Here is a 13,173-nt window from a genome sequence, read left to right on the forward strand (position 1 = left end):
AGCAATCCAGGGACATGAGTTTTAAATTACATCAGGACACATTGTGAAATTAAGTTTAGGGCCAGATCTTGTTGGTGTCCAACTACTGGTTGAGATCTCTCCATGCCTGTACTTGCCTGATCTGGATCCACAGGGTCCTCCATGCTGGCATGAAGTAAACCAGATTCCAGCAGTGTGGCTTGTGCAGCAAAAATGCCACCAAAAGCTTTGGAAGCCAGCAAAGCTCTACCCCTTTTACCATCTAAGTTGTTAAATTCTATCAATTCTGTTTAAAACCAGTGGCATTTTTTTAATTTTTAAAAAAATGTTATTTACAGCGTGGTAACAGGCCCTTCTGGCCCAACGAGTCCGTGCCGCCCATTTTAAACCCCCAAATTGACCTACCCGTACGTCTTTAGAATGTGGGAGGAAACCGGAGCACCCGGAGGAAACCCATGCAGACACGGGAGAATGCACAAACTCCTTACAGACAGCGACAGGAATCGAACCCCGATCGCTGGCGCTGTAATAGCGTTGCGCTAACCGCTATGCTACCGTGCCGCCCCGGTTGTTAACAGATAAATCTGGGCCACTCTCAGGAAAGAAAACCAAAAAGATTGGACTAGAATAAATGGGTAACTGTAACTGTCATTGATAATGGTTTTAAACAATTTTGTTCTAATATTGCACTGGCAGTTTTAAAACCATAATTATCCACTCACCACACAAGGGTGGATTTGTATATAGCTTGTGCTTTTGTGTGTTCACAATTTGGTTACCTTTTGATGGTTCATGCGTAAACCAGAATGTTTTCTGTTTGACTAGAAAAGGATTGCGTGCTATACCTGAGGCAGAAATTGGTTTAGCTGTTATCTACAGTTCAACAGATAATTATTGTAACCCTCACAAAAAGCCGATTTCTGGTAAGTGTGCCTTAGATTGATAGTATGACTTCAACTAGAAAGACAAAAATGCATGTTCAAGGGTGCTGTATGTTCAAATGTAATGCTTTCTGTGACAATAAGTACAAATATTTGCATCGCAATCACAATCTTAGTCAATGGGTTAAAATTCTGAACTTCCATACATCATCCTGAGAGTATCATGAATACAAGGACACAACAGTTCATAAAAATGCAGAAGATTCTTAGTTAAAACTGAGGCATAACACGGCATGAAAGATGCATGTTTCCTTTTTAGTTTCACATCATTGACGAGTGATCACCCTGAGGATACTTGGAGAAAATTCTCGAAAGAATGTTTTACCGTACTTTCCTAGTTGTCAGGGGGGAGCCTGAAAAATGGGGGGATTTTCCTGAATCACTGTAGTTTCACTGCTGCTGGCTGTTGCACTTTGTTTGATAGAGGAAGTAAATTTATACAAAGTATTTTAGGATGTGTTATATTTCATTATGGACATTGTTTGAGAAAATATTCCTTCCTTTATAGAAACTTGTTCAAGAACAGTGATTCCAGGTCCTACACTTTCTCAAAGTGTCTGCATGGCTGACATGACAGCTCCATGTTTTTCACAAACTATTGCATGTGTTCCAGACACTCAACCGTCGCAGGAATACAGTACAAGGTAAATGAACAATGGATGCTGTTTGATATAGAGAAGTGCAAACTAGTTGAATGATATATGTGGTGGCCTATATGTTCCATATGTTTAGTCTTGTTAATCTTTGTGAATTTATGTACTCTATAGTATTGTTAGTTAACCTTATTTTTTATATTTTCATTATTTTGAAGACTTTGATTGGGTCTTGCAGATAAATTTAGTCACATACTTCATAATGTAATCCTCTAAACTCTTATACTGTTTGAGCTGTTTTCTAATGTACTTGCATCTTTTGAGGTAAGGTAACTAAAATGTAGAGAATAGTTTGTGTGGTATGATTAGTTGAGTCAAATGACTTGATTCTGCACTGCATCTTTTATCAACTTCATGTAATTAACTGCACTGTTGATTATGATAACTTGATCTGATTGATCTCTACTTGCTTGAGGTATGTGATTTCCCTGATCGGCAATTTCTTCACATTGTACTCTAAAATCCTTTTCCTTTTCACTACTTTTCATGGAGACCATGTCCTCTGGTTGTTTATTACTGCCTGTTACATGTTTTTCTGTACAGTTATTCAATTTAAGAACTGTCTGCCATTTTTCAGCCAATGTGTCTAATTGATTGAGTAGGTCTCTTAAAATTGTGGTCACAGTCATTACTGCTCAAAACTTTAGAAAACATGTTGAAGTTATGGAAAGTATTCACCATAGATTTGCTGAGGTGTTGCAAACATTACAGATGTAGTTTTGAAGTTTTTACAAACTATCTTCATTAATCTTGTATTAACACTAGAACTATAGCAGTAGTACCCTTAGCAGCTATTGAAACAATGTGCATCATAGCACTTAAAAGGGAGCATGAATAAGAGTACTGGAATACAGAAAGGAGGAAGAAACTACAGTTTAAGCTGTAGTATAGATTAGTTGTCAATGGCCCAAAATGCCCTTGGTGCTATCAGTGATTCTTTTCAGTAGTATTTTGGAGAAGGGTTCCAGACCTAAAATGTTAATTGTTTCTCTTTTCAAGCTGCCTAACTGCTGAGCGTTTCCAGAATGTTTTTGTTTTCTGTGAAGTTAATATTTCAGGTCAGTGGCTTTTCACCATTGATCTGAAGCATTTTCTGTTTTTCCCTCCACACATACTGTCTGACATGCTGAGCATTATCAGTAATTTATGTTTATACTTTGTAACTGAAGGTCAAACACTAGATGGAGCAGTTGTTTCAACGTGTGTGTATTTTGCCACTCAACCCTGTTGTTGCAGTTTGTGACAGTAAAAACAGTCATAGAGTTGTACAGCATAAAAACAGGCGCTTTGGCCCAGTCTGTCTATGCTAACCATCATGTCTATCTATTCTAATCCCACTTGTCTGTGTTAATTTTATATCCCTCTATGCCTTGCTCATACACCTGTCCAGATGCCTCTTAAATTTTGTTACTGTTCCTACCTCCACCCCTTTCTCTGACAGCTAATTCAAGATACCAATAACTCATGAGAAGTGAAAAAAATTACCCCTCAGATTCCCTTTAGACCTCCTCCCTCTCACCTTATACCTGTGCCCTCTAGTTTTAGATGTGCCTATTATGGTAAACAGAGACTGGCTATCTATCCTATCTATGCTTCTCATAATTTTATATACCTCTATCCTGTCACCTTTCAGCCTTCAGGGGAAAGAAACACAGCCTATCCAACTTCTCCTTATAGCTCATGCCCTCCATTCCAGGCAACATCCTTGTGAATCTCTCCTGCACCATTTCGTCCTTTATCACTGGAAATGCAAAAAATACTCCAAGCGCAGCCTAACCAATGTTTTGTACCAGTGTAATATGACCTCCCAATTCTTGTACTCAATGCCTTGGTTGATGAAGGGAATCATGCCATATTCCTTCTTCACCACCCTTTCCTCCTGTGTTGTAACTTTCAGGGAACAATGTACTTATACCCCAAGGTCTCTCTGTTGAACAACACTCCCTATAGCCCTGCCATTCACTGTGTAGGTCCTGCCCTGATTTAATTTCCTTAGATAACCACCTTCACTGTACAGGGTGATTATTTTTCAGAAAGGTACTAACAGGCAAAAATAAGGGTTTTGGGAGTCATTGCTATTTCCAATGTAAACTACTGTAATCCATTTGGAAAGGATAAAAGAAAAATAAGCCTCGATTGCTTAGGTTAGCCTATAATACTGGTCTAAAAAATTAGAACATATTCTTCAGTAATGGAGAGAAGAAAGCTAATAATTGGCTGTAATTATAGGCTTTCAGATATAGTTAGAATTGTTACAGTTCACAGTATTGTAAAGGTTATTGACTCACTTCAAGTTACGTTAAAGATTAGAAGTGTAAACATGACATGTACAGGATGATGTTTATAATCAAGAAGGCAGCCAAGCAAAATATTTATCTTGGTTAGGAGGTAAATTGTATCATTTCTTCCTCTGTCGATTGTGGGTTTCTTGTCACTTTCTTCAGAACCATAGAACAGTACAGCACAATACAGGCCCTTTGGCCCACCATGTTGTGCCGACCTTTAAACTACACCTAAGACTATCTAACCCCTTCCTCCCACATATCCCCCTATTTTAAATTCCTCCATATGTTTATTTAACAATCTCTTGAACTTGACCAATGTATCTGCCTTCATCACTACCCCAGGCAGCGCATTACATGCACCAACCACTCTTTGGGTGAAAAACCTCCCTCTGATATCTCCCTTGAACTTCCCACCCATCATTTTAAAGCCATGCCCTCTTGTATTGAGCATTGGTGCCCTGGGAAAGAGGTGCTGGCTGTCTACTCTATCTATTCCTCTTAATATTTTGTATACCTCTATTATGTCTCCCCTCATCCTCCTTCTCCAAAGAGTAAAGCACTTGCTCCCTTAAGTCTCTCTTCATAGTCCATATTCTCCAATCCAGGCAGCATCCTGGTAAATCTCCCCTGCACCCTTTCCAACGCTTCCACATCCTTCCTATAATGATTTTACCAGAACTGGACACGGTACTCCAAGTGTGGTCTAACCAGAGTTTTGTAGAGCTGCATCATTACCTCGCGGCTCTTAAACTCGATCCCACGACTTATGAAAGCTAACATCCCATGAGCTTTCTTAACTACCCTATCCACCTGTGAGGAAACTCAGGGATCTGTGGATATGAACCCCCAGATCCCTCTGCATCTCCACACTACCCAGAATCCTGCCATTAACCTTGTACTCCGCCTTGGAGTTTGTCCTTCCAAAATGTACCATCTCACACTTCTTCAGATTGAACACCATCTGCCACTTCTCAGCCCAGCTCTGCATCCTATCAATATCCCTCTGCAATCTTTGACAGTCCTCCACACTATCTACAACACCACCAACCTTTGTGTCATCTGCAAACTTGCTAACCCACCCTTCGACCCCCTCATCCAAGTCATTAATAAATATCACGAAAAGTAGAGGTCCTGGAACTGATCCTTGTGGGACACCACTAGTCACAGCCCTCCAATAGAAGAGAGAACATTCCCAGTAGTTTTAATGTAATGATGGGAATTTTAGGATGAATAAACTTGCTTTGTGACTTCTGAACCACTCTGATGGGCATTGGTGCTAGTATGATGCCACTGATCTAGTTAATTCCCAAACAATGTAGTCATAAAGTGACATGGGTGGATGACTTCACTTAGTTGATTGTAGGTTGTGACATATTGTCATCGGAGGAAGTACTTTGGGAATTATATAAAATACCTTTAATAGTTTTGTTCTGAATATCTCTAGGTTTATGGATGGACAATAGTATTATTCAGTGTGGATGTTGAGTGTTCCTAGGTAAAGCAGATAAATGTGTGGTAGAGTTCTCTACATGTTGATTTTCTTGGAAATATATTGATGCATGTCTTTATTCTGCTGATATGCAAGGCCAGTGAGCAAGAGTCTTTGCATGATGTATTCAGAAACCAATTTCCAGATTTGGAATTAGCAGAACGGGGATAAATCCAGAATTTGCTTCAATCTAAAGTGAGAACAAAGGTTATAAACCCAGGTCATGTTTGATTGGACAGCAATGCTGTAATGTAACGCAATTGTAGTAATACTAATACTTAACACAACTTGATCAATTATTCACAGTGCAATGTCATGTAAAAATCATTGTGCAAAATTTTGACTGCAAATCTCACATTCTTCCCCTTTTCCATATTGTTTTCTCTTTCCAGATCCCTTTCCCAAGCTCCAGTTTTCCTGATCTCCACAGGCTGAAATTGCCTCACAGGCTTAACCTACTAAGATTTTTTTTCTTTACAGTAATTGCCCTCACTTTACCCACATCCCAGCCCCTATCTGTTATTTCCATTTCTATATTTCAGCTCCCATGAGAACTCTCAAAGCTCTTACTCTGAATTAACCTTCCTCTATGCTCCCTTCTGACCAACCCTTTCCTTTCTTCCTCCCCTGTCCCTTTCCTTGCATTAATTTGTTTCTTTCTCCCTGTAAGGAGCTGGGGGGGGGGGGGGGGGATAAATAAATTCTGCTCAATAAACCACTAGCAAACACTTTGTACTTGGCTGTTGTAGTTTGTTGAAATGCCGAATGTATCTTATTTAATTCTATTTCCCCTGCACAACTATCATATTTGCCTCAGATTTTTTTCAGCTGGATTGGCAAATGCACTGTAATAAATCCATTCCTTGCTATAGCAGTTTGGTACAGTATATTAGAAAGTTAGCATGCAATCTTGGAATGTGTAGAATGTGGGGTTTGACGCTCTACGGTGTGGTAAGATAGCACCTCTGAAACCTACAGACTGTATCAGTAAGAAGGACAAGAGCAGCTGGCCTTGCCAGGGACCACCATATACCAAAAATTGAATACATCGGTATTGGTATTGGTTTATTATTGTCACTTGTACTTTGGAACAATGAAAAACTTGTCTTGCGCACCTTTCATACAGATCAATTCATTACACAGTGCATTGAGGTAGTACAAGGTATAAACGATAACAGAATACAAAGTGTCACAGCTACAGAGAAGTGCATTTCAGGTAGACAATAAGGTGCAAGAAATGGTCAATTTGATATAAAGTAATTTGATAATTAGCTATAGCTAGACCTTGTATCAAATGTTGACAAATCTTCTTACAGAACAATCGTAAGTTGTGCACAGGTAGTAGAAGAAACACTGGAAGTGGAAGAGGATATTTCTGCAGTAAAGGAAACATCCAGCATGAGGCTATTAAATTCTACAGAAAAAAAACACTTGAATGAAGAAAAGAGACAAACATTGGCCACTGTTGACCAAAAAACATCCACAGGAACAAAACATAAGGGTGCTGAAAGGAAAGGCAACACCTCTTCACAAAAACAGTCCCTTCTTATCCACGACTACTTTCAACCAGTGGAAAGAAAAAGGTGAAACTTCAGAATATAAGAAGGATATTTAATGAAACTGTTAGTTAAAAAAAAACAAACTGCTGGAGGAACTCAATGGGTCAAGCAGCATTTGTGGAGGAAAATTTACAAGAAGATGGTTTGGGTTGAGACCCTTCATCTGGACTGAAAGATGTAGGGGAGATGGCCAGTATGCAAAGGTGAGGAGCAAGAGCTGGCAACTTATAGATGGATCCAGATGAGGAGGGTTAATGGGGGAGGGAAGGATGGAAATAGTGACAGAGGCTAGGAGGTGATAGGTGGAGGCAATAAAGGGCTGCAGATGATGGAATCTGATACGAAGGGAAGGTGGATCCTGGAACCAAATAAGGGAAATGGGGTAGGCAGATGGGAACAAGGGTCAGGGTTGCCCAGTGAAAGTAGTATGTGGCTGATGGATTGGGTGGAGGAGAGGAAAGAAACAGGGTGATAGTGGAATGGGGGGGGAGGTGCAAGGTAGGAGGTGGGGTGGGTGTAAGAGGAACTGGGTAGATCTGGGGAAAATGTTAGTGGTGGTTTTCCTTTCATTGGTTAGTTTACGCTATTTCAGTTTTATTCCCATTTAGTTGTTTTTAATTTGTCTACACATTAATAAAAGATCAAAGGTAAATAAGTTACTTGTTATAGTATGCTCAGATTGATAATCATATATTTCAGTTCATTACTTGTAAACTCAGATTAGATGGCAATTGAGAATTGCATTCTGATGATCCCTTAAATTAAAATACACTAAGTAGTACTTGCAATCCTGTGCATCCTTCAATCCCTATCTTTAGCAGAGTTACTTTTAAAAGGGCTAGAATAGAAATTAAAGATTTTAACTTGAATTCTTTTTTATGTACATATAAAAAACAGACAAAGAGAGGAAACTGGATTATCCCAGGCTAAATTTGCAAGAACAGAGGACCCAGATCTATTTGATGATCATCTTCTGCACATCGATCCTTCATCGGAGATGAAAGATTCTGAGTTCACAAGTCAGAGCACACAGACCAAATGTTTTTCTGAAAACCTCAAAACAGAATCTTATGCTAAGTGTTCAAAAGGGAATGCTGAGCCATCAAATGAAGAAAAAAGAAAGGGAGAAAATGTCCCTGAGAAAACTGAGCTTTTGTGCGAGTTTAAAACACAAAAAAGAAAACAAGAAGAAAACCTGGAAGATGACATGACATTTTCCAGGAATGAACCACTAGGAGTGAGTAAAAGGAGAAAGATAGAACTTGATGTTTTGGCATACAGTGTGAAAGATGAGCTCATGACAGATGAGAAAGATAAGCCCATGTCAGAGAATGGGGCTAAAGTGCCTGTGAGTATGCTTTGTTTAAATTGATGATTTTATTTGTGACTTGTTTGTAGAATAAATAAATATTTATTTATAGAATAATCATTTAAAATACTATAGACAGGTGCTATAAAACGACCAGTTTCTTCCTTCCTTTGCAAGACAAAGTAGCAGCAGCTTAAACCCAACCTCCTTCCTTGCCATTATGTTTAAGAAATTACCACCAAACCTCCTACACAATAATTAAAGATGGTCCTCAGTAGCTTTTCCTTTATGAAACATACCTTTCAGTTTTCCATCCACTTGAAGGCTCCAAGTTTATGTTCAGTGTGTACTATACACCAGCTGTTACCAAGTGAAAACTGCTGCTGCTATACATCTAAACTAAAATAGAAAATGCTGGAAACACTCAGCAAGTCAGGCATCATCTGTGGAAAGAGAAATATAGTTAAGGTTTTGTCTGATAAAAGGTCTCAGACCTAAAACATTAATTCTGTTTCTCTTTCCACTGGTGCTTGACCTGCTGACTGTTTTCAATGGTTAGAAAATGGAACATAACAAATTGCTAACCCTCCTCTTTTCATCTCGGGGAAATTAAGATCAATTAAGTGAGCTTCCTACTAGCTCTGTTGAAATTATCCATTCCATCGTGTCTTCCAATTGCCTAAACAAAGAAAATTTATTTTGTCATTGAGTTGTTAAAGAACTCAGTGTGTCCATTTATTATTTTTAATGGATATTTTGAATAATACTGAGAACCAATTTTTGTACTTTGTTGCAGTTTTGATTATTGGTGTGATATTTGGTTGGGAAGTTAAGTTTGTTTTTAAAATGTGTTAAGTATTTTGTCTATATTTGGGATTTTGAAGGAATATTTAGGAACATAACTAAAGCTATCAATTAAACTTATGGCCTAGTGTTTTAATCAAATAAGTAGGTTCCACGTATAGATCAGTTTTGTAGCGCAAGTACAGATCATCATTATACATAGGAATTGTGCCTTGTGTGTTGTTATCTATTATGGAAAAACTTCATCGCATCAGAGCTGGTGTTATCTCTGTTTAGAAATTGAATTAGTTCAAATTTTTTTCTATTAATATTGAAATTCACTAATGATTAAAATTATGCCTTTGATGCATAGGTTTGTAATAAGGTTTGCACAGCAAAGAAGAGTTTGAAAATAGATAATTACATATTTACAACTTGTAAACATTTTCTGTTTCTTCTTTGTGTCCAAATAGTGTAAAGAAAGCACAAGTAAGGTAGTCTAAATTTAAGCATGAAGTCTTTGAGGCATTTAAGAGAGTGCTAAATAAGGGTATAAAGGGAATAAAAATAATAATCTAATGTAAATGAACGTCAAACTGCAGTACAGTACTCACCGGGTTATGTTAGGGTTCTGGTCCTGACATCTGTCCATAAACTGAATTTTGATAAACTGAACTAAATGAACAGTTTCCCCCAAAACCAACTTGTGTAGATATCACAATCTGATGTATGGACATGGAAAGACAAAACACCTTAGTGGCAGATTAGCAGCAAATTTTGTTTGCAGTATAATGTTAATGATTATTATTTGATTAATTGAATTTCTTTTTAAAAATGTCCTCTGTAATTGTATTGCTGGGTTTAGACTATTCACTATTTCTGACTCCAGTCTTAACTGATGTGTGAATTAAGAATTTCTGAGGGGAGATTCATGTTTGTTGTTTGATTTAGGGAAGAAATATTGAGTAATTTTGTTGTAGTATGGTAATATTTCCATTTCTCTTGTTTATGTGGACTGACATAGGCACTGGGCTAAGAGCATCCTCAGGTTTCCAGACACACGACTACTACATTCTCTTTACTGATGTGGATTACTCCTAAGGGAAGAAATCACTCAGTTTCTGGTTTGGGAGAAAAGGTGTCCTTTTTTGGTTGCAGTGATTTTCTTCAAAAGAATAAACAGCAGTCAAACTTATTTTTGACATGGGAGAATTTGTATAAAGTCAGATTTCTAGAAATCTGATCTTCCATAACGTGGGGACTGCCTATATGTTCTGGTAACTAACTGAATGGAGTCTGTCCCCATAATTCACATTTTTGTAATATGCTATGAGAAATGACTTTGAATGGTCTAAAATTGGGCACCTCTCAGAGAAGAGCAGTAACTTGTAAAGCATAAAATCTATGGTGATGAAAATTTGAAGGAATCACTAAAATGATATCCTTGGAAAGCTGAACGTGAATCACCTGGAAGAGGGTCTCTTTTTATATAAGCATGCAAGAAAATTTATTGTCACCTTTAAAACAGAATAAATGGAAGAAAGACATGATTGGCATTTACCAGCACAGACTTGGGGGCAGACCTCCCACTTGAGAAATTTGTGGAAGATGGTGGCGTCCTGTTGGATCAATGTGGAGCCACTGGAGCAGCATAAGCAGCTGGTGGGGCAGAATATGAAACTGCTGATTTAGACTGACATCAGAGTTGGAAACTGGGACTTCCAACGGGATAAAAGGGTAAATCCCCATATTAGCGTAGCATTGGGAGGAGAAAACTTGCATACTTTGTATTTCTACATCTGAGATTAGATTGGATTCTACCTTCATTTGTAATTGGGAGAAGTAATTGCCATAGTTGGTAATCGGTGTTCCTGAAAAAAAGTTGTTTTCTAGGAAACAATTTGATTCTTTTATGGATTAATAACATAATTTGATGCTCAATGTACATTATAAAATTCTTCAGAACAGTAGAAACATTTTTAGTAGGAAATGAGTGTACATCACTTTATATCATTACTGTGAAAGTTCTATAATTTTTTAGAAACATAGAAACATAAGAAAAACCTACAGCACAATTCAGGCCCTTCGGCCCACAAAGCTGTGCCGAACATGTCCTTACCCTAGAAATTACTAGGCTTACCCATAGCCCTCTATTTTTCTCATCTCCATGTACCTATCCAACAGTCTCTTAAAAGACCCTATCGTATCCGCCTCCATCACCATTGCCGGCAGCCCATTCCACATACTCACCATTCTCTGAGTAAAAAACTTACCCCTGACATCTCTATACCTACTCCCCAGCACCTTAAACCTATGTCCTCTTGTGGCCACCATTTCAGCCCTGGGGAAAAGCCTCTGACTATCCACCCAATCAATTCCTCTCATCATCTTATATACCTCTGTCAGATCCCCCTCATTCTCCTTCACTCCAAGGAGAAAAGGCCGAATTCCCTCAACCTGCTTTCATAAGGTATGCTCTGCATTCCAGGCAGCATCCTTGTAAATCTCCTCTGCACCCTTTCTATGGCTTCCACATCCTTCCTGTAGTGAGGTGACCAGACCTAAGCACAGAACTCCAAGTAGGGTCTGACCAGGGTCCTATATAGCTGCAACAATACCTCCCGGCTCTTAAATTCAATTCCCCGATTGATGAAGGACAATACACCATATGTCTTCTTAACCACAGAGTCAAACTGCGCAGCCACTTTGAGCGTCCTATGTACTTGGACCCCAAGATCCCTCTGACCCTCCACACTGCCAAGAGTCCTACCATTAATACTATATTCTGCCATCATATTTGACCTACCAAAATGAACCACTTCACACTTATCTGGGTTGAACTGCATCTGCCACTTCTCAGCCCAACTTTGCATCCTATCTATGTCCCACTGTAACCTCTGACAGCCCTCCATACTATCCACGACACATCCAATCTTTGTGTCATCCGCAAACTTACTAACCCATCCCTCCACTTCCTCATCCAGGGGTGTTTATAAAAATCACAAAGAGTAAGAATCCCAGAACAGATCCCTGAGGTACACCACTGGTCACCGACCTCCGTGCAGAATACAACCCTTCAACAACTACTCTTTGCCTTCTGTGAGCCAGCCAGTTCTGGATCCACATTGCAATGTCCCCTTGGATCCCATGCCTCCTTACTTTCTCAATAACCCTTGCATGGGGTACCTTATCAAATGCCTTGCTGAAATCCATATACACTACATCTACTGCTTTCCCTTCATCGATGTATTTAGTCACATCCTCAAAAAATTCAATCAGGCTTGTAAGGCAGGACCTGCCCTTGACAAAGCCATGTTGACTATTCCTAATCATATTACACCTCTCCAAATGTTCATAAATCCTGCCTCTCAGGATCTTCTCCATCAGCTTACCAACCAGTGAGGTAAGACTCACCGGTCTATAATTTCCTGGGCTATCACTACTCCCTTTCTTGAATAAGGGAACAACATCCACAACCCTCCAATCTTATGGAACCTCTCCCGTCTCCATGGATGATGCAAAGATCATCGTCAGAGGCTCCGCAATCTCCTCCCTTGCCTCCCACAGCAGCCTGGGGTACATCCCATCCAGACTCGGCGACTTATCCAACTTGATGCTTTCCAAAAGCTCCAGCACTTCTTCTTTCTTAATATCTACATATTCAAGCTTTTCAGCCTGCTGCAAGTCCACACTACAATCCCCCAGGTCTTTTTCCGTAGTGAATACTGATGTAAAGTATTCATTAAATACCTCCGCTATTTCTTCCGGATCCATACACACTTTCCCACTGCTGCAGTTGATAGGCCCTATTCTTTCACATCTTATCCTCTTGCTCTTCACACACTTGTAGAATGCCTTGGGGTTTTCCTTAATCCTGCCCGCCAAGGCCTTCTCATGTCCCCTCCTGGCTCTCCTAATTTCCTTCTTAAGCTCCTTCCTGTTAGCCTTATACTCTCCCAGATCTCTAACATTACCTAGCTCTCTGTACCTTTTGTAAGCTTTTCTTTTCCTTTTGATTAGATTTATTATAGCCTTTGTACACCACGGTTCCTGTATCCTCTCGTGACTCCCCTGTATCATTGGAACATGCCTATGCAGAACTCCACACAAATATCCCCTGAATATTTGCCACATTTCTTCTGTACTTTTCGCTGAGAACATCTATTCCCAATTTA

General features: G+C 39.2%; 1 protein-coding gene across 1 annotated transcript in view; it reads left to right on the forward strand.

The window, feature by feature from the left end:
- The window catches only part of nbn (nibrin), a 52,589-nt gene that overhangs the window by 16,678 nt on the left and 22,738 nt on the right, over positions 1-13,173 (forward strand). Inside the window, exons 8-11 of the mRNA XM_052023874.1 lie at positions 805-902; positions 1,429-1,564; positions 6,664-6,930; positions 7,804-8,254. Of these exons, the coding sequence (XP_051879834.1) occupies positions 805-902; positions 1,429-1,564; positions 6,664-6,930; positions 7,804-8,254 (952 nt within the window). The remainder of the gene's footprint in view (positions 1-804; positions 903-1,428; positions 1,565-6,663; positions 6,931-7,803; positions 8,255-13,173) is intronic.

This window comes from Pristis pectinata, chromosome 9 (genome assembly GCF_009764475.1).
Source record: "Pristis pectinata isolate sPriPec2 chromosome 9, sPriPec2.1.pri, whole genome shotgun sequence".
Taxonomy (NCBI): Eukaryota; Metazoa; Chordata; class Chondrichthyes; order Rhinopristiformes; family Pristidae; genus Pristis; species Pristis pectinata.